Source organism: Aythya fuligula, chromosome 2, assembly GCF_009819795.1.
Source record: "Aythya fuligula isolate bAytFul2 chromosome 2, bAytFul2.pri, whole genome shotgun sequence".
Taxonomy (NCBI): Eukaryota; Metazoa; Chordata; class Aves; order Anseriformes; family Anatidae; genus Aythya; species Aythya fuligula.
The window spans coordinates 81,804,672-81,830,064 of NC_045560.1; the positions used below are offsets into that span (position 1 = coordinate 81,804,672).

The 25,393-nt window shown below is 42.0% G+C and overlaps 2 protein-coding genes across 2 annotated transcripts; one reads left to right on the forward strand and one right to left on the reverse strand.

Moving 5' to 3' along the window:
• Window positions 1-5,373: 5,373 nt before the first annotated feature.
• Window positions 5,374-22,142, forward strand: BPHL (biphenyl hydrolase like). The gene is made up of 7 exons (XM_032181020.1): window positions 5,374-5,474; window positions 7,945-8,048; window positions 9,672-9,838; window positions 13,949-14,102; window positions 16,493-16,624; window positions 19,170-19,293; window positions 21,705-22,142. The coding sequence occupies exons 1-7, from the start codon at window positions 5,374-5,376 to the stop codon at window positions 21,790-21,792; spliced, it is 870 nt and encodes a 289-aa protein (XP_032036911.1). The 3' UTR covers window positions 21,793-22,142.
• On the reverse strand, window positions 22,068-24,415 carry LOC116485542 (tubulin beta-1 chain). The gene is made up of 4 exons (XM_032181018.1): window positions 24,352-24,415; window positions 23,939-24,047; window positions 23,552-23,662; window positions 22,068-23,345 (listed from the first exon to the last, which is right to left on the reverse strand). The coding sequence occupies exons 1-4, from the start codon at window positions 24,406-24,408 to the stop codon at window positions 22,285-22,287; spliced, it is 1,338 nt and encodes a 445-aa protein (XP_032036909.1). The 5' UTR covers window positions 24,409-24,415; the 3' UTR covers window positions 22,068-22,284.
• Between the last annotated feature and the right edge of the window lie 978 nt (window positions 24,416-25,393).

Consider the following 25,393-nt stretch of genomic DNA (forward strand, 5'->3'; position numbering starts at 1 on the left):
AAATGTATATGTCTAGAACTATGCTGAACAGTAGTGTGAATAAAAGCAAAAAAATGATTTTTGGTTGAAAAAAGTGTGTAATTAATAAAATATTCTCCTTTAAAGGATTAATATTGCACTTGATTTTACATTGCTTGGTAGAGAAAATTTTACAAGATTAGTCTCTGGTCTGCTTTATGAAATGGTGGAAAAAGAAATTAAATCATTGTGCAATCCAAAATAAAAGCTTGGGACATGTGAGAGATTTGGGAACGTTCCTGGGTGCTGAGGTTAACTGGCAAAGAGTAGCTTGCTGCCAGGATTCAAACTCATTTAATACCCAAAATACCATGGCATGCTCAGGGCTCATTTAAGCAAGGGTTACTTCACAGCGCTGAAGTTGTGTTGAGGAGCCCTGGAAGAGCTCTGTAGTGCAGATGATGGTGCCCCAGTGCCTGGGAATGTTCCTCATCACTCTTAAATTACTAGTACTGACACAACCTCAGTGTGCAAGATCTGTGAAAGAAGAATTACCGAGCTGTAAGCCTTTATGCACTAAGAATAATTATGCCAAACCTTTTCTATGAATCACAGAACTGAAGGGGTTGGAAGGGACCTCAAGAGATCATTGGGTCCAACCCCCCTGCCAAAGCAGGTTCCCTAGAACAGGCTGCCCAGGTAGGCGTCCAGACGGGCCTTGGATATCTCCAGAGAAGGAGACCCCACAACCTCCCTGGGCAGCCTGTTCCAGTGCTCCATCACCCTCACCATGAAGAAGTTTTCGCATGTTGGTGGGAAACTTCCTGTGCTCCATTTTGTGGCCACTGCCCCTTGGTCCTGTCCCCACAAACCACTGAAAAGAGGTTGGCCAAATCCCTCTGTCTCCCACACCTCAGGTACACGGAAGGATGATACCCCTTATTTCCACCAAGCCTACAAACATCTCCATGCAGATTTTTTGGACCAGGTCTTCTTGCTGTGCAAAAAGCAGGAAGGGTTCATTAGCTTCTGGCTGACCTCAGAAAGCTAACAGTCTAGTCAAAGCACAGGATACAGCAGCCACCATTTTAGTAGAAGCAAAATTAAACTGGAATCACAGCAAGAGCCAACCTATTTGTCAGCTTTAGGACTACTAAGCACAGGCCACAGTGGAAGTGGCCACTGAAGTGGAAACTTCAGAAGAAATGAGTACGCAGACTGTCATCCGCCCAGACAGTGAAGAGTTTACATATTTGTTGTCAGTGCATGCTAAAACCCCTACGTCTCTTTCTGTCATCAGTTCAGAGAATAACAACCAGCAGCTACCATATTACTCCACGAAACAAATTGCAGACCAGATCTAAAGAGCTCATTTGCGCTTGTAACATTGGTTTTGCTTCATTGCTACATCCATTCCCTACCCACCATTTGCTTCTCGAAGTCTCACATACCCATATAGTCTTTATTTATGCAATATTTTATTTGTTCCTTAGGAGATCCTTGTCTTATTGGGTACACAGAATGAATGGTGAGCATTTAATAGGCATAGGCTGAGTACTTTGTCTTCTCTTTATTAATGAAAGCACGCCTGGACCTCATGTTCTGAAGTAACAGCACTAGTGCTCGGAGTTCAGGTCACACTGTGGACAGCACCACAGAACCACAAAAGCGAGAGCCAGAGGAAGCCTTCCAGTACACTGCTTACAGAACTCAATGACAGAAGAAAATTCAGCTCCCTGGGAAGAAAAGAGCAGCTAAGAACTCTCCAGAATTTTCATTACTTCCAAAAGAGCTGCTGAACACCACCAAGGAATAGTATGGGATGGCAAACTCAGAAGAGTTCCTCAGTGTGCCAGTTCCCCGAGGAGAGGCAATACTGGAGAACTTGGCCTCTGACTGATTGAGTAGTTTTAAAGAAACTGCTCTACGTTTCTCTGCATTCGGTTTTTCATCATTATACTCCAACAAATGAAGACCTTACAAATTCAAAATAATTTGGTCTTGGAGGCTCGTGAAAAAATGAAGAATCCCTGAGACTCTGAAACATGCACATGTACATGGTCAGAGGGAACTACAGAGAAACAAAGCAGAAAAGATCATGCATTGCAAGCAGGGCCACATATGAGCTCACTGGCACAGTGGAGTGCTTTATTCCCTGGATCCTAATACGCTCTAGGCATTTTTCCCCCCTCTGTCCCTTCCCCATCCTAATCTCTACAGAGTGCTCCTTGCAACATGTCAGGTTTCCCTCCCAGCATACCAGCAGTCAGCTGACTGGCAACTTATCTGTTCCTCACGGCAAAATGGCATCTAGGGAAAGTGCAGCTCTCACGGTCCATCCCTAAAACAGCCCCTGGGAAGCAGGGAAGTGGTAAGTTATGACCTAAACAGGGTCTAGAGGCTGCCTTTCTGCTGGAGGAAGAATTGCCTACAAGTGAAATGACTTTATGCTGGGTTTCCCTCCCCTCTCCCACTCATTTGCTACGATATGTAGGTTATTGCCTTTTATCTCTTTAGCAGTTTCCTCATCTCTGTGGTACTGACACTAACTTCTGCCAGAACTTAGATGCGATCGGATAATAAGCATTAAAGCTTACAGAGCTCAGAGATTCTTGATGAGAGTTGTTTGAGACAAAAATCCACAGTAATCACCTTAGCAAGCCAGTAAGTAATACTGCTTAGGTTTTGAACCACAGGTTGCAATTCCTGTGCATCACACACATACCTCAAGTTGAGAGAGCTAAACGCAGCATGAGAAGGGATATCTGGGTCACTGAGTTCACGAGTTATTAATACAAAGAGATTCATATCTCTTCCACAAACGTAACAAGAACGATCTTCTAAACATTACCTTCGTCCCCTGCAAGGGGGAAGCGGTTGCTGCTTTTGTACTATAATATCAGGAGCCATCTCAGATCTGTGCAATTAAAATGCCCTGGATCTGAATAAAAATCATACCGAGACTTTGCATAGATTTATAGGATGTAGATCATATTCAACTCAGAAATTATGAGACCTCCTCACAGTTGAAGCATTTGGGCACTTTATATTTCTAACGCAGTTCTTCACAAACAAATAAAAGGCATGCAGATGCTGCTTAAGCTGACGGACGACTATCCCTTACTAGCACAACAAAGATGCAGGCAAACATAAGCAAAACACCAATTTTTAAATGCACATCTGTCTTAGTTTCTTCATTTAAGGCCAAGGTATTCAGGAATATACATCAAATTATTTTGAACTTGGCTAGTACTCTAACTAACAAGGCCTCCTGCTACTAAAAAGACATTGCTTCTCCACACACCCCACACCTACATAGCTTTAAAAGTGTTTCCACATCCACACAGTCTTCCTTGTTTGAAAGCTCAACACAGAATGATAGAAACAACAGCATTTTCACATCTTTGCTCTGAATTTGGAAATTCACCATCCAAGTCTTACCTCTTCGGGGAGCTGGAGCAGCAAGGTTTTGTCCTGAGGCAAAAACATTGTCTGAGAAGCACAGGTAGCTGAGTGCCAGACCAGGAATGAAAACAGCAGGATATTTGACTAAATAAGTAGCTAAAAATGAAAAAATAAAAAAGTAGCTAAAATGAAAGAAGCAACAATCAATCTATGTGTACACAGACACAAGAACCCAGTCTGCAGCAAGGAACATGTCTGCAGCAGCTGCTTAGCAGACATGGGGGAGAAAGGGTGAAAAACACCTTATTTCCAGATTAAATACATCAGTGCACAACAAGGGCCAGGTGCTCCCTGAGTGGCTGGGAGCCAGGAACTCAGCACAGTAACACAGCTTTCAGGGCAGGGTCCTCACTAGCCGGGGCCCCATCCTACAACCACCCCCCAAAACGAGGTGATGGATGGCAGCTGCGAGTCCCTAACAATGTGGAAGCAACAGGGTCAAGCCAGAAACACAATAGACATGGTCATAAACATGGCTGTGGAGCAGCCATGAGGGCTTCCCAAGGAAGTACAGGAATTGTACATATATATTGTCTATCCAACCAAGAGCCAGAAGGATACTCTGTCCTTGCAATTTAATAGGGATATTGAAAAAGCTCGCTGTCCTGCACTTCTGTCCCTCACAAGAAGTTTGTGAAAATTCCTGCAGGTGGGGAAAAGGTATTTGATTCATGCGACCCTTGTCAATGCTGTTCATTTTCATAAGGAACTAATCCATGCAGCACTATCAGCACAGCCCGATTGCAAAGGGCTACTCAGCTTTCATCACACTGACAATGGGGTTAACACATAGAATCCTAAAGGTTGGAAAAGACCCCAAGATCATCTGGTCCAACCATCACCCTACTACCAAAGTCACCCACTAAACCATGTCCCCAAGCACCAGGTCCAACCTTTCCTTGAACACCCCCAGGGACAGTGACTCCACCACCTCCCTAGGCAACCCGTCCCAATGCCTGACCGCTCTTTCTGAGAAGAAATGTCTCCTAATTTCCAACCTAAACCTTCCCTGGCACAACTTGAGGCCATTCCCAATCCTTTTCCTAAGTGGTACACAGACCTCAACTCTCTTCTCTCTCATCTGTTGAGGGGTCCTGGATTTACCTTTCTAATTACCTCTTTTCTCCCTCTACATCATTATGATGAATTCTTTCTACCTTATCCCTCATTTCTTCACCACAGGCTCTAAGAAGCTGTTGTATCTCCTTAAGCGGCAGCAGGTGGAGGATATGTAAGATTAGAGATTGAAAGGTATTTCAATAGGGGTGAAGTTGGATACAAAAAAAAAAAAAAAAAAGTTTGAGACCTTTCCCTTTGAAGCTCCATGAAGAGAAACACCTTTTGATGTGAGGGAGCTGCAAATTTCAGAAAAAATAGTGTAGCAAAAGACCAAGATACCTATTTTTCCTCAACTCAAAATAATCAGCTGCTACCTCTGGTCATTTCCCACCAGAAGTGTGGATACTGATACTCATAGAGCAAAAATGAGGCTCTGAACATGGAAGGAAACTGTAGGGGCTCGTACGTGTCACTGGGCAAGAGTGAAGGCAGCTTGTCCCGATGATGGATTGCTCGTAATTAGCTATCCTAAAGACCTTAATCTTAAATGGTTTGATCTGCTCAGGGGATAAACCGAACCAGTATGCTCAGAGAGTTGAGTTAATCCCTTTATGCACCCGCCTTTGCTATGGCTGCCGTTCACCTGAGAGACTCGTTGCCCCAACCCAAGCAGAGGGGGAGAGCAGGCTGACATTATCACCCACTCTGGGGGCAGCCACTGAGCTCCCAGCGAGCTGGAGCTGCCTTGAGGAAACCAGGAGGTCGTGGCTCTGCCCCAAGCCTGCCTCAGCTCCTCACAGCCCCCGCCGCCATTCCCCCCCACAGCCAGCAGGCGCCGCCGCCATTGCGGCCAAGGGGAAGGGAGGGAGGGAGGCGGAGCGGGGACCCAAAATGGCGGTGCCGGGCGCCGCCAGGGCGCTGCGGGCGCTGCTGCTGCCGCTGTCCCCCCGCTCCGTGCCGCTCACGCCCCGGGGACCGGCCGCCTCCTACGGGTAAAAAAATAAATAAAACACAGCCGCCTCCTGCCCCACGGCTCGGTGGCCGAGAGCAGAAGGGTTTGGTGAAGGTGGTGTTTGACAGGCAGGGGTGGGTGGCAGTCCTGGTGGTGGTGGGAGAGGTGGTTTAGCAAAGCGGGGGGGTGACAATAGGGACGCTGGTGTCACTCTAAGGAAAGGGCTGCTGCAGGTCGCTGGGGGGGCTTGTTCGGCTGGGAAGAGCCCTTAGCTGCTTTTTCTGCACCGCAGCCCCTTCTCCGCAGCCTCGCCTCCCCTCTGCGATCCGCTTTCCCCCTGCATGGCAGCGCAGGATGCAATGCAAAACGCGCCCCTAGCACCTGCGGGCACCGGCTGTCCTGCAGGTAGCACGAAAGAAGGGCGAGGAGAAGGATTAACAGCCAAGTAATGCTGCTTACTCTGCAAAGCCTGTTAAGGAGAAGAGACATGACACCATTTTTTCCCCTACACACAAATAAAGACCGAGTTGCATTCCAGCCCAGCTGGAACAGAAGGGTGGCATCCAGACCCAGGTGTGTTCCTACAGAGCATGAGGTGCAGCGTGGTGCACCTTGCAAAACCTGCAGGCTCTGCAGCCCTCCTGCATTGCTGAACGTGGGGCTACAGGCTCTGACACCGCTCATTCAGTTACAGCGTGGTTTGGTTTTCTTCTCTGTTTGCTTTCGTTTTTCACCATTGCTTCCACAAACATGATGATGCCCAACAATGCACTCTTTACTAAAAAAATTGCAGAAGTGAGGTCATCACGGTGACAACCATACTGATGTGATTTCAGACTCACAGGAGCTTACTGTGGGGAAGACTAAGTCTTTCAGGAATAGCCTCTTCCAGGACAGTTTCTCATACAAATATGTATATAAAGTATTGAAAGTACACTGTATGTGAAACTGCCAAATTTCATTGGACTGAAGCGAGATCCAAGAACTGTGCCTCACAAGCTCAGCAAAATTCCTGAGCTCCCAATGTTAATAATTAATCCTGAAAAAGGTAAAAGGGTAGAGCTGGGGAAAAAAATCTACCACTATTTGAATCATGAAATTAGAATATATACCCCTTGGCTATGAAGACCACATATTGGTTACTTTTTTAAAAAATGGTAATAGAGCAATGAATATTTCTGCTTTGTCTGGATCTGGACCTGCTTTTGGCAATTAATAATCAGAAGCAAAAAAATAAATCAGATTTCTATAACAATCATTAAGAGCAAGGTATTCACTTTTTATGGTGAGAACTGTGATAAAATAACCAGTTGAATCACAAATTATAAGATGGTATATTAAGGAAAAGATAACAAAACATCCTCTTTTAGAAAAAGGCAAAACTCATATTCAAAGGGGAGAAGGTATATCTGAATGCTACGTTCAGAGTATACATTGTGAAGTATATAGCTGTATCAGGTGTGGTATGTGGACTTAAAGTTAAATTGTTACATGTAACAGTGGGAAGCAGCATTTCTGTAAGTAGGCATGTGAAGTTCATATTGATTGAATTCATGGGGGAAGACTAATCTACATAGACTGAGAAGTGCAGGGAATTAAGGTTAAGCATTAGGCAACCAAATGGCAAAATTCATACATTACTACCTCTAATTAAAATGAGTTATGTTGGTGAAAAGACATCTCACAACCATTTGGGAACAAACTTGCTTGGGAGATCAGATGCAGTCATTTATACTGTTCAGACAATACCTCCAATATATGCTACTTCTAACATTCTCACTGGGTATTTGTATCTAGAAGCGGTATCTCAGGTTAACTGCATTTGCACATCTTGCTTCGCAGTAAAAGGTTAATGCAAGCATTTTAGGGTGATGTCCTGTGTGGTCAGTCCCTGTAATCTCGCCAGTTCACATTTTTCCATTTAGAATACTTCTTCAGTGGGTAGGGATGTTTGGTCATGCAGTATTTTCCAGTTAAGTATTACGGTGGCAGAAATATCACCCTCATCTCCCTGCAAGGTGTTTCTCATGTAGGCCTCCTACATCAGGAACTGTAACAATAATTTGTGGTTTCTTTGGCAGATAGAGAAGTACAGTTCAGTAGTAATAAAGTGAACACCAGCCATTTCAAAAGTTACTCTGTAGCAGCAGGAGGTTTCTCCTCTGTAATATATCTCTTTCACCACATTTCTTTAGCCAAGTAAAGATGTATTTGTATTCCCCTTGCTGCACGGTTGTTTTTTTCCTTTCCTTTATTTTAATTCATTTAACTGTATTTGTGAAATATAAGTGCAAACGTTATACAGTGATCACATACTGAATACATCTGTGCTCCTGTCAAGTTTTGTATTTAGTCTTCTGTGCATCTGTGAAAGGGCTAGTGACCTATTTAAATTTTTTTGTATTGTCTTTTGTGTCTAAAAAAAGTAATTATTCTATATTCCTTTAATGTCCACGTAGTAATGAGAATTAGCTGTCTGAATGTTCTCCTTTTTCTCTTCCCTTCCCTAGTACTTCCATAACATCTGCCAAAATCCAAGTGAATGGAGTCAACTTGCATTATCAGCAGACGGGAGAAGGAAGCCATGCAGTTCTCCTGCTTCCCGGAATGCTAGGTCTGGAGACTGTCTTATCTTTGTAGAGCAACCACCTCATTTACCATTCAGGCTAGAACATACACAACTATTTTGTACTGTGTTCAGCACCTGATTATGGAGCATTGCTGTTGAAAGATAAAATTGCCACACATACAAAAGATAGGGAAATGTAGAGTTACTGCAACCAGTTAACTGTTTTTAAAGACTATTTATCTCACCAGGCACCTTATATAAAAACATAGAGGTATTGGTTCTGAATTTATTTCATAGTCACTCACACCTTCTGGATTTGACTGTGCAAAGTGAGCGTCCAGTACAAGTGGCAAATAGCTACAGAAGGTGCAAAGTAATGGGGGTGGGAGGGGAGGGAGGGAAGAATCCGGTCAGCTGTATTTGTTACACAACTGATGGATGCATTTGGTTTTTAGAAATCAGGTGTATTCCAATTGAATTAATAGGCTTAATACCGCACTTCAGTTTATTATCATAGTGAAAAAGGCCTGGTTGATACTTATTTTTTGCTTAAAAATGCGTTTTCATGTTTTGGTTATTGAGGGCAACATCTTTAAAACTCTCCATGACATTTAGAGTCGGACAGCAGGTTCTGCTAGCTACACAATATCTGTCCATTGAGATCAATGCTTTTGATAACAATACTTTGAAATTAACACAAGCTTTTCTTCCCCCTGGATTTTTGCAGTGCATTTAGCCCTTGCACAACCATTTTAATATAATGATAAATAACCAACTTGATACTCAGTTTTCATCCTTCGAATATTTTATATTAGAGCTGAACAGATTTTAATCAAGTAGTGCAATACTGTTACCACATGACCATAATCCAAATGAAAAAAAAAAAATTGCAGTCTTCTTACCTTCCTCCTAGCATTCATAGATAGCTTAGTGCAGTAGCATTTTTTAGACTGGAGTACTTCATTTAAAAAAAAAAAAAATCTTTTGAAAGTCAGACCAAAAAAAATCAATAAAAGAAACAGTTCTGCATCAGAAAAAAAAACATCTATTTGACTTTTTTTTGGCAACAAACATCTTAGAAAAATCAGAAGTTAGAATTCTCTGGTTTCTGTGTCCCTGTTCTCACCTCAGGACAAGTATTTAAAGCTCAGTTTCAAGCACCCATAGTTGTATAGTTTTATTGAAGTGTTTCATCAAATGAGAACTGTCTCTCACAATGCTTTTTACCTAGATCACAATTTAGGAGATAGAGTCAGTATATTCCTCCCTGTCCACAGTTTCCTCTGTGCTGGCCAGATGAACAGCAGTGATCATGCTACTGCTTTAAATCTGTTAAAAATATGCCCTTACCCCTGTTAATTCCAGGTAAATCAGTTTAAGGTACTCTTTCAGAGTATCCAGGCAGAGCACAGTTTTGGTAAGCTTACATACCTACTAGAAATAGTTTGCTCTCAGTGCACCACAGATACTTTTAAAATATTTTTATTATGGCACTTTCTGAGAGTTGCAATGCTTAGTTACAATATACAAATATTAGTTACAAATGTAGTTACAAATTAAGTGCACTTCAGTTGATGGATAGCCTCTTTTTTAGAATTAAGATACAATACATGCATGCTATAGAAGTATTATGGTGGTTACTTTAATTGAAAAATTATGGTTTTCCAGGGAGTGGTCAAACAGATTTTGGACCACAACTTAAGTCTATGAATAAGCAACTTTTCACAATCGTTGCTTGGGATCCTCGGGGATATGGCCAGTCCATCCCTCCATCCCGAGACTTTCCTCCAGATTTCTTTGAGAGGGATGCAAAAGATGCTGTAGATCTTATGCAGGTAAATCTCTTCTCAGATTTTATTATTTCTCCATATATATTTAAAATCTGTTTTCCTATTGTTATGTGTTGTTTCCAGCAGATAGCAAGTTATGCAAAAGAACGCACAAACGAAGGCTTAAAACTGGGCAAACACACACTGTTCTGGAAAATATTTTCTTCTTCCATTTCTTCTGCAATATACACAGAGGTTCAGCAGTGGGGATTAATTATAAAGCAATACATTTTTATTCCAGAACCCTGCCCTTAGAGGTTTACAGCCAAGAACCATGTAAATTTAGGTGAACTATATATATAAAAACAAAGCCTATGCCAAGTGATTTGACTGGAAGGGATTACAGTAGTGAAAGGTTCTTAGAAATGTTTCTAGCTAATAGAATCTTGGCATTTTGCCTTGAGCAATCCATCGCAAGAAACATCTGATTCTGAAAACTAAGCTGACACTTTGCATTTTCCAGCCTATTACTGAAATAAATTTTGTGGGAAATTGGAGGGTTCCTGTGATCGTAACAGCTCTTAATAACAGAGCTATTGTTATTATGAAGAATATGACCTAAAGCTGAAATAAAAAATCCTATGGGATGGAGAAATATTTATTCCTAAATTCTGCTTTTATTCCATCTTCTAAGTGCTAATACTATTCTCCGGTTTAGTTTTACCTAATATTTGGGCTTTGTTACATTAAGCTATACAGTTTCTTTGGCCATGTTAAGAAAGTTGGCAGAACATTAAAATTCCGAAAATATGAGACAAGATTCAGACAGTGAATCCAAATGTATTTCTGTAACAAACAGTAACCTTACAGAACCATATGAAACTGGAAATGCAGCCGTATTCTGCATGGTGAAACAAAATCAGTCTGACAGCAGAATCGGGATTAAGATACAATTGTGCCCTCTAACCGTAGAAGCAATCTCTCTGCACAGTAAGTCACCAATTTCTTCTGCTACACTAACAAAGAAAATAAAGCTGCTCCCATGGATAGGTGACAAAGTTTTTGTTTAAATGGTTGTAACCCCCTTTCCTGCCTCTGTTTAAATACCAACAGATGCCAAACAAAAAACAAAGCTGTCCTCAAAAAGCATGTAACCATGCAGTGTGCAAACAGGACAGCAGCCTACCAATCTTTAAAGCTGCCAAAGCAGATGAGATGTGGCATCCTGTTATTTTTGAAGCTGTTCGTTGATGTGAGCATATAACAACAAATGATTAAAGTCTTCCCAAGCATGGGTAACTTGATTCTATTTTAGCCTAGCATATAAAGGATAGCACAAATCTGAAGGAATCATCCCAACTAGGATTTCCAGAGAAAAAAAAAAAAAAAGTCATAACTCCTGCAGAGGGCTTTATGATGGTATATGCTTTGCATGGACACAGACAGAAAATCCATCTGTATAGGTGGGCCTTCAGAACCTTGATTCTAGGCTCTTCCAGATTCTGGTGCCTCTGCTGGAGCTGTGGCTGCTGCAAGGTTTTGACAAAATAACAAAAGCTGAAATTCTGAAGAGTATTTTGCACCTTGATGCAGATGACAGAGCTGTATATCACTGTGTGGGTTCTGTCGAGGAATTTGTGTGAAATGAAAGGAGTATAACACAATAAGCCTACTTTGCTGTGCTCCATCCCAGTCTGTAAGAATAGCCTTGCAAAGGCCCACAGCATTAAAAATTATCATTATGGAAATACTATTGATATTTAAGAGGTACTTATTCTGAAGATCTACTGTCCAAATGAAAGTATGGGTTTGAGCTTCTCCCAGTTCTGGTAAATCAACTGCAGCCCTTACTTATGGAATACTTCCAGTGATCCAATGAAAGTATATGGTACAGAGTGATATTACATGGCACTGTTATAAATTATTTTTGTCACAGCACACATGATCTCTCAATTGCATTTCACACAGACCTTGATGGAGGAGGTGATTTCAAAGGAGATATTATTCCCCTATTGGGTAAAGAGAGCACAAAATCACCCATGGAATCAAGGAGCTGAAACCAGCTCTCAGGTTACTGCCAATATTAAGTAGAAGCCTGTGCTGTAAGTAGTTCAAGATTAAAGCAAACAAACATGCACGCCATATCCAAAATATCTGTTACATCATATTGTTGGTTTTTTTTTGAAAGGCACAAAGGATAAGTTAAATTCCTCATGCTGGAAGGAATCCTGAGACAACCCAAAGAACACATAGAGATAATGGCTAGTTAATGAGAGAAATACAGAACTGGAGCTTCTCTATTTCAGCTTCTGTATCTCAGCTGAAGCACTGGCAAATAACTTAAGACAGAGAAAAAAAAAAAAATCTATTCCACCCATCAGCCAACTCTGAGATTCATGATTTGCTGTTGGTGCTAGGAGAACAGCAGCAACAAAAAAACATTAGCTTTATAAGCACTGCTGCCAACTCCTGGAACTTGCCAAGACACCAGTAACACTTCAGCAGAACAATACTTAAAGTTGATCACAGATAACTAATTTTTGAGCAGGCCAAGGTCAACTTGTGATTGGCTACTAAAATTCCAGGCTCCCTTTTCTTCCTGTCAGATCGTACCTAATGTGTCCTTTTCTTTACCCTACCTTATTTCTTTTCTGTTTGCTAATTATGGCTTAGTTGGGTGAAATTGAGTATTGACCAACACTACAGTAAACCTACATGTAGTAGCGAGGAAGGGGCCAAAACCAGAAAAGCATGAGAGCAATAGAAGTTTGTCAAGTGTCAGCTCAACTGATAAGGCTATGCCTCACTTGAGCTTCAAGTTTACAAGCAAGAGTAAGATTCCAGATTATAAACTACTTTTTCCTCTCTGTGTAGTTCTTTTGTTCCTCTGATTTCCAGTGTTTTTGCTTTCTTCTGTCCAAAGAAAGCAAGACTGGACTTCCAACAGCAAAACACTGAGCACCAAAACCCCTTGATGAACTAACTTGCTCTTTTTCCTTCACAATTACAATATCTTCATTGATGTCATCTAAAAAGATGTGATTTTTGAAAAAGAAAAAAAAGAAAAAAAAACATAAAAAACAACAACTTTGAAACCCTTGATTATGCTTCTTTGCTAAAGAGTTCACAAACTCAGACTCCTACATGCAAAACATCAAATACTTCTTAACCACTAAATATCATTCTGGTAAAAATGGTGAATGTGTTCCTTAGTGCCTTTATCTTCTTCACCTTTTGCCCACCGAACATCATATACACAAAATCCTCCCTCCTGTTACTGCTGTTGCCCTCTACCACAGATCTTGGATATGTGAGCAAACGAGAATTTTGAATTCTAAGTGAAAAGCAGTGTACAAGTCAGAATGAGTTAAGGTTTTGGTTGACTTTTTTTTGCTTTGAGCCTTCCTTTATGAGAAGGAGGTGTTGCAACAACAGTGCTTTGAACTGGAATTCATGATGAACTAGAACTTAAAATTAGTTCATCATGAATTCATGAGTTCTTCAGTTGTATGATTCAGAAAATGTGGCTTAGGCACCTAAATTCAATACAATCCTGTAGCAAACACATTAAGCATATTTTGGTCATTACTCAGTGGATTGTTTCCCTTTTTTCTTTTACTTTAATAAAGAAAAAAGCAAACAGCTAGCATCAGTAAATTAGATCACTGGATTCCATTATTTTAAATCTTAAAATTCTTAAATTCATCTGGGTCTTGGATTACATACCATCCCACACTGTGAGAGTCTTTGCCAACTTTACACAAAGAGAATCCACACATTCTTGATACTGTCAGGCTTACTGAAAAGGTCTTTACTATCCATTCTAAATAAACATTTCTTAATTTCATGAGGGCTTCTTAAATGTGGCAGAAATCTAATATAACTAATGTTTGTTTCCTTAAACAGCCATGAAAATATGGAAGGGCAGGTAAAACTTGTTTTCCAAATATTTGACCTTTCCATGTTGTTTTTGTTTGTTTGTTTGTTTTTGGTTTTGTTTTTTTTTTTTTTTTTGTATAGAGGGAAAATCTATATTTTCTAGCTAGCTGTAAGCTAACGATAGCTCAACTATGCAGTGTTGTGTCTAGATCTGTACAGACAGTTTTCAAAAAATGCTTGATATTTACCAGTAAAGCCAACTGATATTTTTCATATAACTTTCTTGTACAAATCAAGGCACTGAAATTCAAGAAGTTCTCTTTGCTGGGATGGAGTGACGGTGGTATTACAGCACTCATCGCAGCCGCAAAGTATCCAGCTCTTATCCACAAGTTGGTTGTCTGGGGAGCAAATGCTAGCGTTACTCAAGAGGACGTGAGAATTTATAATGGTATGTATAAATGGAGTGGGTAGGGGAATATCATATCCTAAATGAATTATTCTCATTTCATCTTAATCTAAGGATTTCAGTTACGCTACAGCTAAGCAGAGATGCAATTGAAGACATAAAAAAAAACAAGACACAAAATTTACCAAGTTGCTAACTATAGGGATAGATTAAAATCATAGGAAGAAATTGCCCAGCCATTACTCTGAGGATAATATAGTGGGATTAAGAAGCCCTCATCAACAGCTGCTAAAAAGCATAAGTTATAATAGCTTGCCAGTAGATTTCAGAAGGTAAGAATTTTGTTGCTTTAACAAATTCCTAAAAATAAACTAAAAATAATCCTACTGACCCCACATTTGATTTACTTTCTGACATCTTGCACAACACTTAGACAAATTCCACAGAAAATCATTAGACTAGCATGTAACGGCTTTTGCCTCTAGCGTCTATATAGTACGTGGTCAGTAAGAAAACAACCTCATAACTTACCATTTGAGCAAAGGAAGCAAATGAATCATTCAAGTAAACATCCCAAGATGCCTTTCTAATTTGCATTCCTTTCAAGTTAATTACTGTGGTTACAAAACCTTTCCAAAATAAACAAACTCCATATTTCTGATCATTATTACACTCAAGTAAAATAAAATCTGACCATTTGCTACTCTAAAACAAAACAGCAAACAGTGCTAGCAAACTCAGAAATCAACCTTATTTACTTCTGAAATTAAAAATAAAGAGTTAACTACACAGCCTCTCAACAAATGTAACTGACTGTCATTTAATTGAAGTGATTGGTGTTTGATTTATACCAGCTGTGGAATCTGTTTGGCTTCAGCTAAATTACTCATGTATGTATTGTACATGTGTACTTACATCACCTGTATTAAAGCATTTTCATTATCATTGGTGGTAGCAGTAGTTTGTTTTTTTGTTTGTTTGTTTGCTTTTTGTTTTGTTTTGTTGTTTTTTTTTTTAAGCTCTGTAAAAGTGCTACTTCAGTTCTTTACAGGCTTTTATATGTACAGAGGTTTTATTACATACTAATTACAAAATACACATCAGTCAGAATGAGCCGATAGAAAAAATAAGTCTTACTTTAGAAGGACTGCAGTTAGTGCCTGCAACTGTGCTGACTTTTGGCCTTTTTGTGGACTGGTGCTTTCAACATCTCTCTCTGGGTGACAGAGCTCCTGAAGTAGCATTGCCAGCCTTCCACAAAGCCCGTCAGTGCACCTCACCTACAACACAGGGTTTGGTAAGAGAGAAAGGTGTTCTTTTGGTATCTATGTCCTTTTAAGGTTTGGCTTTCTTCTTCCTATCTTTTTAAAGTAATGATGGCTGCATGGATAAAAACAGTAAATTCTGTAAGGGAAACAGCTGTTCAGTGACAGCTAGCCCAGGATGATCACACTCATTTCCTGGTGGTTACCAATCAGATGTTGTTTCAAAACAACACTTTCAATCAGTACTACCTCGCTCATTTGGCTGGACAGGTTCTGCTTGTTAATTAACTGCAAAGTCCTTTCTTTCCTTATTTCCCATCTGAAACCAATTAAAAGCTTTGCTACTGGCATATATTACTGTTGGATGATTCAGTACTTTTTAGGTCTATTTTCCATTCTCTGGTTTGTCAATGTTGTTTTGAACTTTCTTGATGAAAAGCTGCACTTCTGAAACACAGTTTAGTGAAAGTCACCTTTGTGGATATCTAGTTTGTGAGCTATATATAAAATTTTAGGGGAAAAATAGGTAAACCTGACAAATAACTAGAATGTCAGATTATTTGTACAACTGTAGCCAGTATGCCATGAGTCATGGGGCTCTACTAAGTAGAGCTGCTTGTTTTTTTCTAAGACTATGGCAAATGTACCATGATGTCAGCCTGCTGGAATGCCTTAGTAAGAGCTTCCTTCCTCTGAATACTGGTAAAAGCCATGGAAGAACTTCCATCCATAAACCAAAGCAAAAGGCTAAAGGATTTAAAAAAGAACTGCTAGCTCTGGTACAGTGTTACAAAAATAGTCCCCTTTTCATACACGAGATTACTACAAGGTACACAAGGTACCTCCTTGAGCTCTTCTTCTGAGTGCCCTCAAAAAAAGGAAAAAACAGAAATTGTAGGACTGTGTTCTTCTACATATATATAATTTTCCCCCATGGGAACATAATAAGATAGTCTTTTGTAACTCGGAAAGATTGCAGCGGAGATAATAAAACTACTCCTTTTTTATACCCTTTCCGTGCTAAGAATAATTTAAAACCATTGAATGCAATTTCAGGTTTTAAGTTCGTATCTGCAGTCGTCTTTGAAAAGTTACTCGTATTGGATGTTGACAGTGCTGGGTTTTATCAGGAAAGGTCCTAACGTACTTCAATGTTATTTTATATAGGTATCCGAGATGTTTCAAAATGGAGTGAAAAGGTTAAGAAACCACTGGAAGAAATGTATGGACATGAATACTTTGCAAAAACCTGTGAGGCTTGGGTGGATGGAATATCCAGCTTTGCTGAAAAATCAGATGGTAAGGCATTTACGGTGTTAATCTGAAGCAATTATAGTAGCAGACAGTTCTGGATAAAAATCTAGCAGTATTCCTGGCAGCCGGGAAAGGAAGGCCTCTGCATATGGCTTTAAAAGCTGTGCCTGACTCACACTTATGAATAAAGCAATTACTTTTTAGATGGTTCACAGAACCAGCAAGGTACAGGAGGAGAAAGCATTTATGGGAATAGTTAGGTGATGAGTCCCTTCTCTTGCTCCACCACAAAACTACATGATTAAATTATTGCTTTTGTTTTTCTCCTCTACTTTCTGAGCATCTATGCACTGCATCTTGGTGACATTAGGATACCCCAGAAGCGAGGTGTGTTCATCTGAGTTTGTGCGAGCAGTAGCTGAAGCACTTTTTCAAACTAGTACCGTATGATGAGTACAAAAAGAAAAAAGTTCAGATTTTCAGAACTCAGAACCAACAAAATACTTAAAAAATAGTATTGTCACAGCTTGGGCATTTCAAATCCAAAAATAGTTAAACCAAGCAGTATAATCACTATTGAATGTTTTTCTCTGAAGACTTCTCCAATTACTCTACATAGCCTTTGCAACCAAGGGTACCATGAATAGTAACCGGCAGTTCTGTTTTAATTCATGGGAAGATACCCTTCAGTTTGACAAAGCTGAAATACATAGTATATAAAACAAGAAGTCTGTAATTCTCTTAAATATATTTTCCTGCAGCTCTCATAATGAAAGACGGGAGATGATATACATTAACAGACAGCAGGTACTAAAGGGAAAAATATTTTTTCACATTTTTTCATAAAGATTCCCCATGCATCAGCAACATGGTGCTAGAATTTCTCTCCGTAGAGAGTTGTAACGAACTGTGATATCATTTCATTTTATCCTTTCTAGAACGTATCTCCCTAAAACTTGTTTATTCTTAAGTCCAAAGCCCAAGCCAATGAAACACTGGCTGTAGCATCCTCTTACTGTCTGCACACGCGTCAAACTCTATGAGGTGGAGCAACTGTGAAATGGAAGCCACCCGGTAACATGTAACAAGGAGCTGAATTATCCAGATGCTGTAACTGGGTCAGATCTTGAGGGAAGACTAACATTTGCTGAAAATGATTAGCTACCATCAGACTGCAATTTTTCCATGATTAACTTGGGAACAGTGACTTAGAATACAAGCAGACCTTTGAATTAAAGTTAAGTAACACTGCAGAAAAGGCTATTTGTGGTGAATACAAGCAAAGGGGTTAGTAAAAGCCATTAGAGGAGAAAAACAAATCGGAGATAAAAGGACAACGAAACTTTTGTTCGTCAACAACTCAAGTTCCTTTTAAAGAACAGATTATTTGCCCTAACAGCTTCTAGTATGAACTTGTACAAGAAATGAACTTTTAGAGGGTACCAACATTTATCAATACTGACTAAGCTCATAAAGCTGCAAAATTCAAAGTTCTTCTTGCTGTTATTTGTTATTAGAGTAAACATAACCTAGTGGTTATAGAATGGAACAGTTTTATTTCCTAGTTTGACTGCCAACTGTGGCCTTCGGTAAATAACTTAAATTTGTTTGTTAGTTGTTCTGAAACACAGTCAACATTTGTGCAAGTATTTGATAACCACGAGTACAAAGTTCTAAATGAAAATATTTAAGGGTTATAACTGCAAACTAAGAGAAGGTAAATAACCAAACAATTGGAAAAACTCTATGAAACCATGAATGACTTAAGAGCTAGGGAAGACATGTGCACACAAATATTAACTGTGCAGCTGTTGGTAACTGCAAGGAGAAAACTGCAAATGGGACATAAAGCTATCTCAAGGATAAATGGAACATAAAACACATCAAGTATGCTTTGCACATAGATTCCCTTGCAGGAGCGTGGGAAGCTAGCCAAAGAGTATGGAAACTGTGGCACTATGTGATGAGGTAAAAAAGAAAAGGGGAAAAATAGAAAAGTCTCTAATGAAAAGCATTAAAATTACTTCTACTGAGATTTAAGACTAGTAAGTATAAAATTATTATTGAGGTTCTGTAAAATTGAGTGGGCAGGAAGAGTAACCTTTGAATAGTTTTAGTATAATTTGTATTAAATGGTTATTTATTGCTGACAGCGAGGGGTTTGGTGGGTGGAACAGGCAGAAGTACAACCTAGGTTAACTTGTTGATAAAAGTAGCAAGTCTTGGAAACAGATAGCCAGGATAAGAAAATGTAGCATGAAGGCAGTAAGATGCTAAAATAAAAAAGAAAAAGAAAAAAAAAAAAAAAGAGAGAGAGAGCGCGCCTAGGGACATGGGACGATTAAATTCATTTGCTCTATCCACTTCTGTTAATATTCATTAATTAAGCAAATTTCAGTACTCGCATAGTACTTTAGTGAAAGAAATGTTATAGCCCTATTTATATGATTCTGTGAAATAATTGCATGCTATCCAGAGGGCGAGGCAACAAACAGCTAGAATCTGAGTTTTCACAGTCCTTTACAGAAGCAGTTTCAGTCTTTCACACTGTTTTAACATGAAGTGTAACCTTCATTTATTTTCTCCCTAGGTAATATCTGCCAAGAGTTGCTGCCTCTCATTAAATGCCCCACGTTTATAATTCATGGTGAGAAAGACCCTTTGGTTCCACGCTATCATGCAGAATACATTCAGAAGCACATCAAAGGCTCCCGGTAAGTTTTGTGATGGAGTGTTTCTAAACCATCGTTGAAGAAAGGAAGTTCAAATCCACAAAGTTAAAAAAAAAAAAAAAAAAAAAAAAAGTTAAAAAAAATGCATTTGGGCAAGTATTCTCTGTCACAGATGGAACTATTCTAAATTTCCCTAGCAGCTTATGATGCAAACAGTGTAGCTGGACCTTTCTTGTTATATGTAAAATAAGAAACAAAGAAAGATCAGTACTTCAGTAAGCGCCTTCCTGTTGTTCTCCAGAAGCCACATAAGGTCCTCTTTCTCTTCCTACTTCTCACGCAGATCCACTAATACTTACTGAAATAAGCAAATTTGTTTTCTCTGTTATGGCCATCACATTCCTTATATTGTGAAATACCTAATTTCTGTCCCATTCAGTGGGGCAGTGAATTAGATGCTATGAATGGGACAAGAGTACTGGTTATTGGAGAGGAACAGAGGACACTGATCTTTGCTCTTTATTGTTGATGTGAACTACCACCTCAAAGATTTGTTTTTAAACTGTGTCAGGAATTATTAGTGTATTTCAGAGAAGTTAAATGACAAATTGTACAACTATGCTCAGATATTACTCCATAAACAAAAAGTCTCAAGGCAACATCTGCTCCTTTTTGAAAACCTGGAATGCTTCCCATAGAAAGCTGGGATTCTACCAGCTGAATTTTCTTCATATATTTGCACATGAATTCAAGAATTCTATTACTACTCAATAACAGACAGTGCTGATTAGCATTAGAGAGAAGAATTAGGAGAAGTGAATGCATTTTTGTGAATAGAGTGTAGGAATCCGTCATTGGTGTCATCTCTGTGAAAAACTGAGTGATACATTTACCTCAAAGTCAACTCTGCCATTCATAAAAAGGTATCATTCCATGGGAAAGAAAAGAACAAGAGACCTTTCCAACAATCACACGCAAGCATCTTTTTTCTCCAATGTCTGCCAGCTAGTAACGCCCACATGTGCCATGCTTATAAGACTTGTTACTCTGTTAGATTCCACTGAGCTCAAAAGCACTCAAGGTGCTAAGGCATGTCATAATAAAAACTAGACAAGGATCAGATAGCTTCTTTGGAAGAAAAGACACAAAAGAAAGCATTAGAAGTTGCTATATGATAAAAACATAATGCTGTTCTTCATGTCTTTGTGCTGAAGTGTTCTCCCGTATGTGTATGTACCAGATAAGAAATAGAACTAACGGTGATATTCTCAGAAATACGCAGAAAATACTTAGGCAAACCTCCCCCTTTTTTCTTGTTGCACCGAAGAGGAGACCTTCCATTGTTAAGCAGAAAGACCTTAAATTCCAGTAACACTCTGAACATCTGCTTTTCCTGCCTTGTTTTTTTTCTCTGAATTGTAAAGTAGAAAAGGATTTGCTATTTGTAGCATTGTTTACTTCTGTCATAGGTGCTATCATCCTGTTTTTGCACTGTATGGTTAAGAGTTTGGTCGTATTAGGCTTAACAGCAGTAGCAAAAACCATTCATAGTGGTGTAGGATTGTACATCTGTACATTGCTTTGTCTTTGAAGAAAGAGACAATGAAATTCAGGCAGAAGTGGTAGAAGAACTGGGTAGGTTCCTACTACTGCTTTCTGATGAAAAAAGCAGAATTTTATCACCACTAAAAGAACGATTGCCCTCACTGTAGTAGGACTTAGATGTTATAAAGGCAACAAAGTATCAATCAAGAATGTCCTTAGCTCTGTTAAAACAGCTTAGTCAGTGGTAGAACAAAGAATTTAACACTTCTTTCTGGGTTTGTAAGAAGTATATACCAAAGGTACAAGATTTTTCCCATTCACTCCTATCAGCGTTAAGAGCCTAAAGATTTCAGGTTCTCCTTCTAAACATTTTTTGTACCTTAAGTTAAAATTCTGCTGCAGAATTTGACATCCCTTCCTACTTTAAAAGATGAATGGATGGCATTAGTTTTGAATTTGTCTTTAGCAGAAAGATGAGAAAATTCAAATGCCAACCAAGTTTGAACGGTGTCACGAAATCTGTTTCTGTAGCAGCCTGTTCAGCGCATTCCCTGTCTAGGACAGCCAGCGTTCTCTGAAAGAGGCAAAGCAGCTTCGGTGCTTGACATATCTTTAGAAGACAAATTTCTCATCTGATTTTCAGAATGTCAGTCTTCACAGACCACTAAAAACGTTCCTAGAAACTGGGTCAAAAAATGGTTTTAAGCATAGCTTATCCTGAAAAAAGTAGGGCAAATAGTATGCTTGTTGACATACTGAACCACACATACGTGGGAACAGTACTTCAGTGTTACTTAATTTTTTGACTTGGGTAACCAAGAACAAGGAAAAAGACAAAAACCATTAAATTACCTGTGCTCCCAGAATGTACAACATACTCAATATGTACTTTTCCCCCCTTTTTTAAGATTGCTCCTGATGCCAGAAGGAAAGCATAATCTACACCTGCGCTTTGCAGAGGAGTTCAACAAACAAGTGGAAAATTTCTTATTGTAACCTAAACTGTAAAGTAAGTCAGATGTATATGTCCTTGCACTGTTTAGTTGACTTCCCATGTTCAAGTTAGATAGGTTTGATTCCTGTAAGAAAAAGCAGGAAACATTTGCATGAGAAGCATACATCTTGAGAATATGTAAGCCTCCATGGATCAGAGTGCACCTTTATGCTGATAGATTTCTAACCTGCCTTTAAAATTAATTCTTCTCAAACACACTGACTGAAAATTTGTTCTGTGCCCAATTGAGGTGTTAAGAAAGACAGAAAACAGAGTCTAGAATACATGCCTTTATGTGCTTTTAACATTAAAGGACAAAAAACATTGTAATAAATTGGATTCAGAACTGTTACACTGAGAAATCTGTCAAAAGTTACAAGTGCTGAGAGGTTAATCGGGTACACAGCATCTAAAGAACATGCTTTACCACCACTATCAGAAAGTCATTCAGTATGCATGCCAGCTTTACAGAAGTTCTTTTGGTAACGGGGGACTTAAGCCTCGTCCTCTTCTCCCTCCTCTTCAAATTCACCCTGCTCGTCAGCAGTGGCATCCTGGTATTGCTGGTACTCTGAGACCAGGTCGTTCATGTTGCTCTCGGCCTCGGTGAACTCCATTTCGTCCATGCCCTCGCCGGTGTACCAGTGCAAGAAAGCCTTGCGGCGGAACATGGCCGTGAACTGCTCCGAGATCCTCTTGAAGAGCTCCTGGATGGCCGTGCTGTTGCCTATGAAGGTGGCGGACATCTTGAGGCCGCGCGGCGGGATGTCGCAGACGGCCGTCTTGACGTTGTTGGGGATCCACTCCACGAAGTAGCTGCTGTTCTTGTTCTGCACGTTGAGCATTTGCTCGTCCACCTCCTTCATGGACATGCGGCCGCGGAAGATGGCCGCCACCGTCAGGTAGCGGCCGTGGCGGGGGTCGCAGGCGGCCATCATGTTCTTGGAGTCGAACATCTGCTGGGTGAGCTCGGGCACCGTCAGGGCGCGGTACTGCTGGCTGCCGCGGCTGGTCAGGGGGGCGAAGCCCGGCATGAAGAAGTGCAGCCGGGGGAAAGGCACCATGTTGACCGCCAGCTTGCGCAGGTCGGCGTTCAGCTGGCCGGGGAAGCGGAGGCAGGTGGTCACGCCGCTCATGGTGGCCGACACCAGGTGGTTGAGGTCCCCGTACGTGGGAGTGGTCAGCTTCAGGGTGCGGAAGCAGATGTCGTACAGGGCCTCGTTGTCGATGCAGTAGGTCTCGTCCGTGTTCTCCACCAGCTGGTGCACAGAAAGGGTGGCATTGTAGGGCTCCACCACCGTGTCCGACACCTTGGGGGAGGGCATGACGCTGAAGGTGTTCATGATGCGGTCGGGGTACTCCTCGCGGATCTTGCTGATCAGCAGGGTGCCCATGCCCGAGCCGGTGCCGCCGCCCAGCGAGTGGGTCAGCTGGAAGCCCTGCAGGCAGTCGCAGCTCTCCGACTCCTTCCTCACCACGTCCAGCACAGAGTCCACCAGCTCAGCACCTTCGGTGTAGTGCCCCTTGGCCCAGTTGTTGCCAGCCCCACTCTGTCCTGCAGGCAGACCAGGAGCAAGGTGCCATGTTAGTGAGCTGTAAGGAGCTGATATGTGTCTTCTCCTGCCCCAGGGGGCTCATCTCTCACTCCCAACCCGACTGGACTACTGGGATCCAGCCCCACCCCAGTCACTCACACACTTGCACTAAGCTTTTGTGAAATGATTGCTCATGCTCTGCGAGAGCTGCACTGCATTTACTCACCAAAGACAAAGTTGTCTGGTCGGAAGATCTGCCCAAAGGGACCGGAGCGCACGGAGTCCATTGTGCCAGGCTCCAGGTCCACCAGGATGGCACGGGGGACATACTTGTTACCTGCAGGAGGAAATGGTGTTGGTGTTACGACCCTACAGGCAGCAGCCAGTGCAATGAAGGCACCGCTGGGCTGCCCCCAGCCCCTAAAGGATTCCCTAGAGAGACCCCCTGTATCAATCAGAAGCACGGCGCTATCAGAGCTGCTGAGAACAAAGCTCCTTACAGTCGGTGGTGGATGACAGCTCGCTCAGGAATGTTTCCAGCTGTAACACACCAGCTGCCATCCCTGCCCGGTTTATTTCGGGGTGCCTGCGGAAGCAGGGCGGGTTGCCTTACCCGCAGCTTCATTGTAGTAGACGTTGATCCTCTCCAGCTGCAGGTCGCTGTCCCCGTGGTAGCTGCCGGTGGGGTCGATGCCGTGCTCGTCGCTGATCACCTCCCAGAACTGCAAAGCCAAATTCCGCAAAATGGCAGCTCCCCCTGCAGCTGCCCGCTGCCAATCACGCCGCCAGCGCAGCCCGTGCAGCCCCCACCCCTCCCCAGCCTGCTCGGCCAGCTGCCTGGGCGCGACCCGCACCGGGACGAGCTCCTACAGCAGCTTCATTAGCAGCAGCGCAGTTAATGAGCGAGCACAACGCCGCCCCGATGCCCTCCCATTGTCTGCATGCCTGGGGACCCAGCCCCGCTGCCGGGGGCTACCGGGGACGGATCCCAGCGGTGGGGCAGCCCCCGGGGGGCGCGGGCGGTACCTTGGCGCCGATCTGGTTGCCGCACTGCCCGGCCTGGATGTGCACGATCTCACGCATGGTGCCGGTGGTGGTGGTGCCGCCGCCCCGCCGCAGCCTCCCTCCCTCCGCCGTCGCCTCCCTCCCGCCCGGGCTGCGGCGGCCGCGCCCCGCGCCCGCCTTTAAAGCCCCCGCTCAGGCCCCGCCCCCCGGAGTGACGTCGTGTGGGTTACAGGGCGGTGGGTTATCGCGGGCAGCCAATGGGAGCGCAGGGGGGCGTGGCATGAGGCAGGGGGCGGGGCCTTGCCTCACCTGGGCGGGTGGCGGGCTGGGGCTGGTTGTCCTGGGGAAGGCTGAGGGGAGTCTTGGTGTGTGCAAATACCCGACAGGAGGGTGCAGGGACAGAGCCAGGCTGCTCCCAGTGCTGCCCCATGGCAGGAGGAGGGGCAGTGGGCACAAACTGGAGTGTAGGAAGCTCCACTTCGACATAGGAAATATGGTTTTTGGTGTCAAGCACTACTACAGGCTGCCCAAAGATCACAGAACCACACAGAATTTCTAGGTTGGAAGAGACCTCAAGATGTCGTGAAGCCTCTGTTCTTGGAGATACTCAAAGCCTGACTGAACACAGCCCCGTCCAACCTCACTCTAGTTGACCCCGTTGGGCTAAGTATAGGCTTTGATCTCCAGAGGTACCTCCCAGCCCCAACAATTCTGTGAATCTGCAGAGAGGATTGGGACTGCGGCATTTCACCAGTAACATCAGATCGATGGTTTACTGGTCCCAGCGCCACAGCGCACTGTAATGTCACATTAAAATGATAACAGCTATGAAAACCAGGGGAGTTTTGCAAATGTGAGCTGCTAATAATTAAGGCGGTAAATCATTAACATTTCCTCTGCCCTGCATTTGGCTGCTGTGACCTTGGAAAAATACTTTGGGTATTTTTCAAAAGTGGCCTTCGGTTTGCTCCGGTGAGTTGACGTGCAACCAAACCATGGCTCTTTTACTTTCACACTGCAGAAACCTCAGCTGCCAGGAAATGTCATCGCCATGGACTGGCTT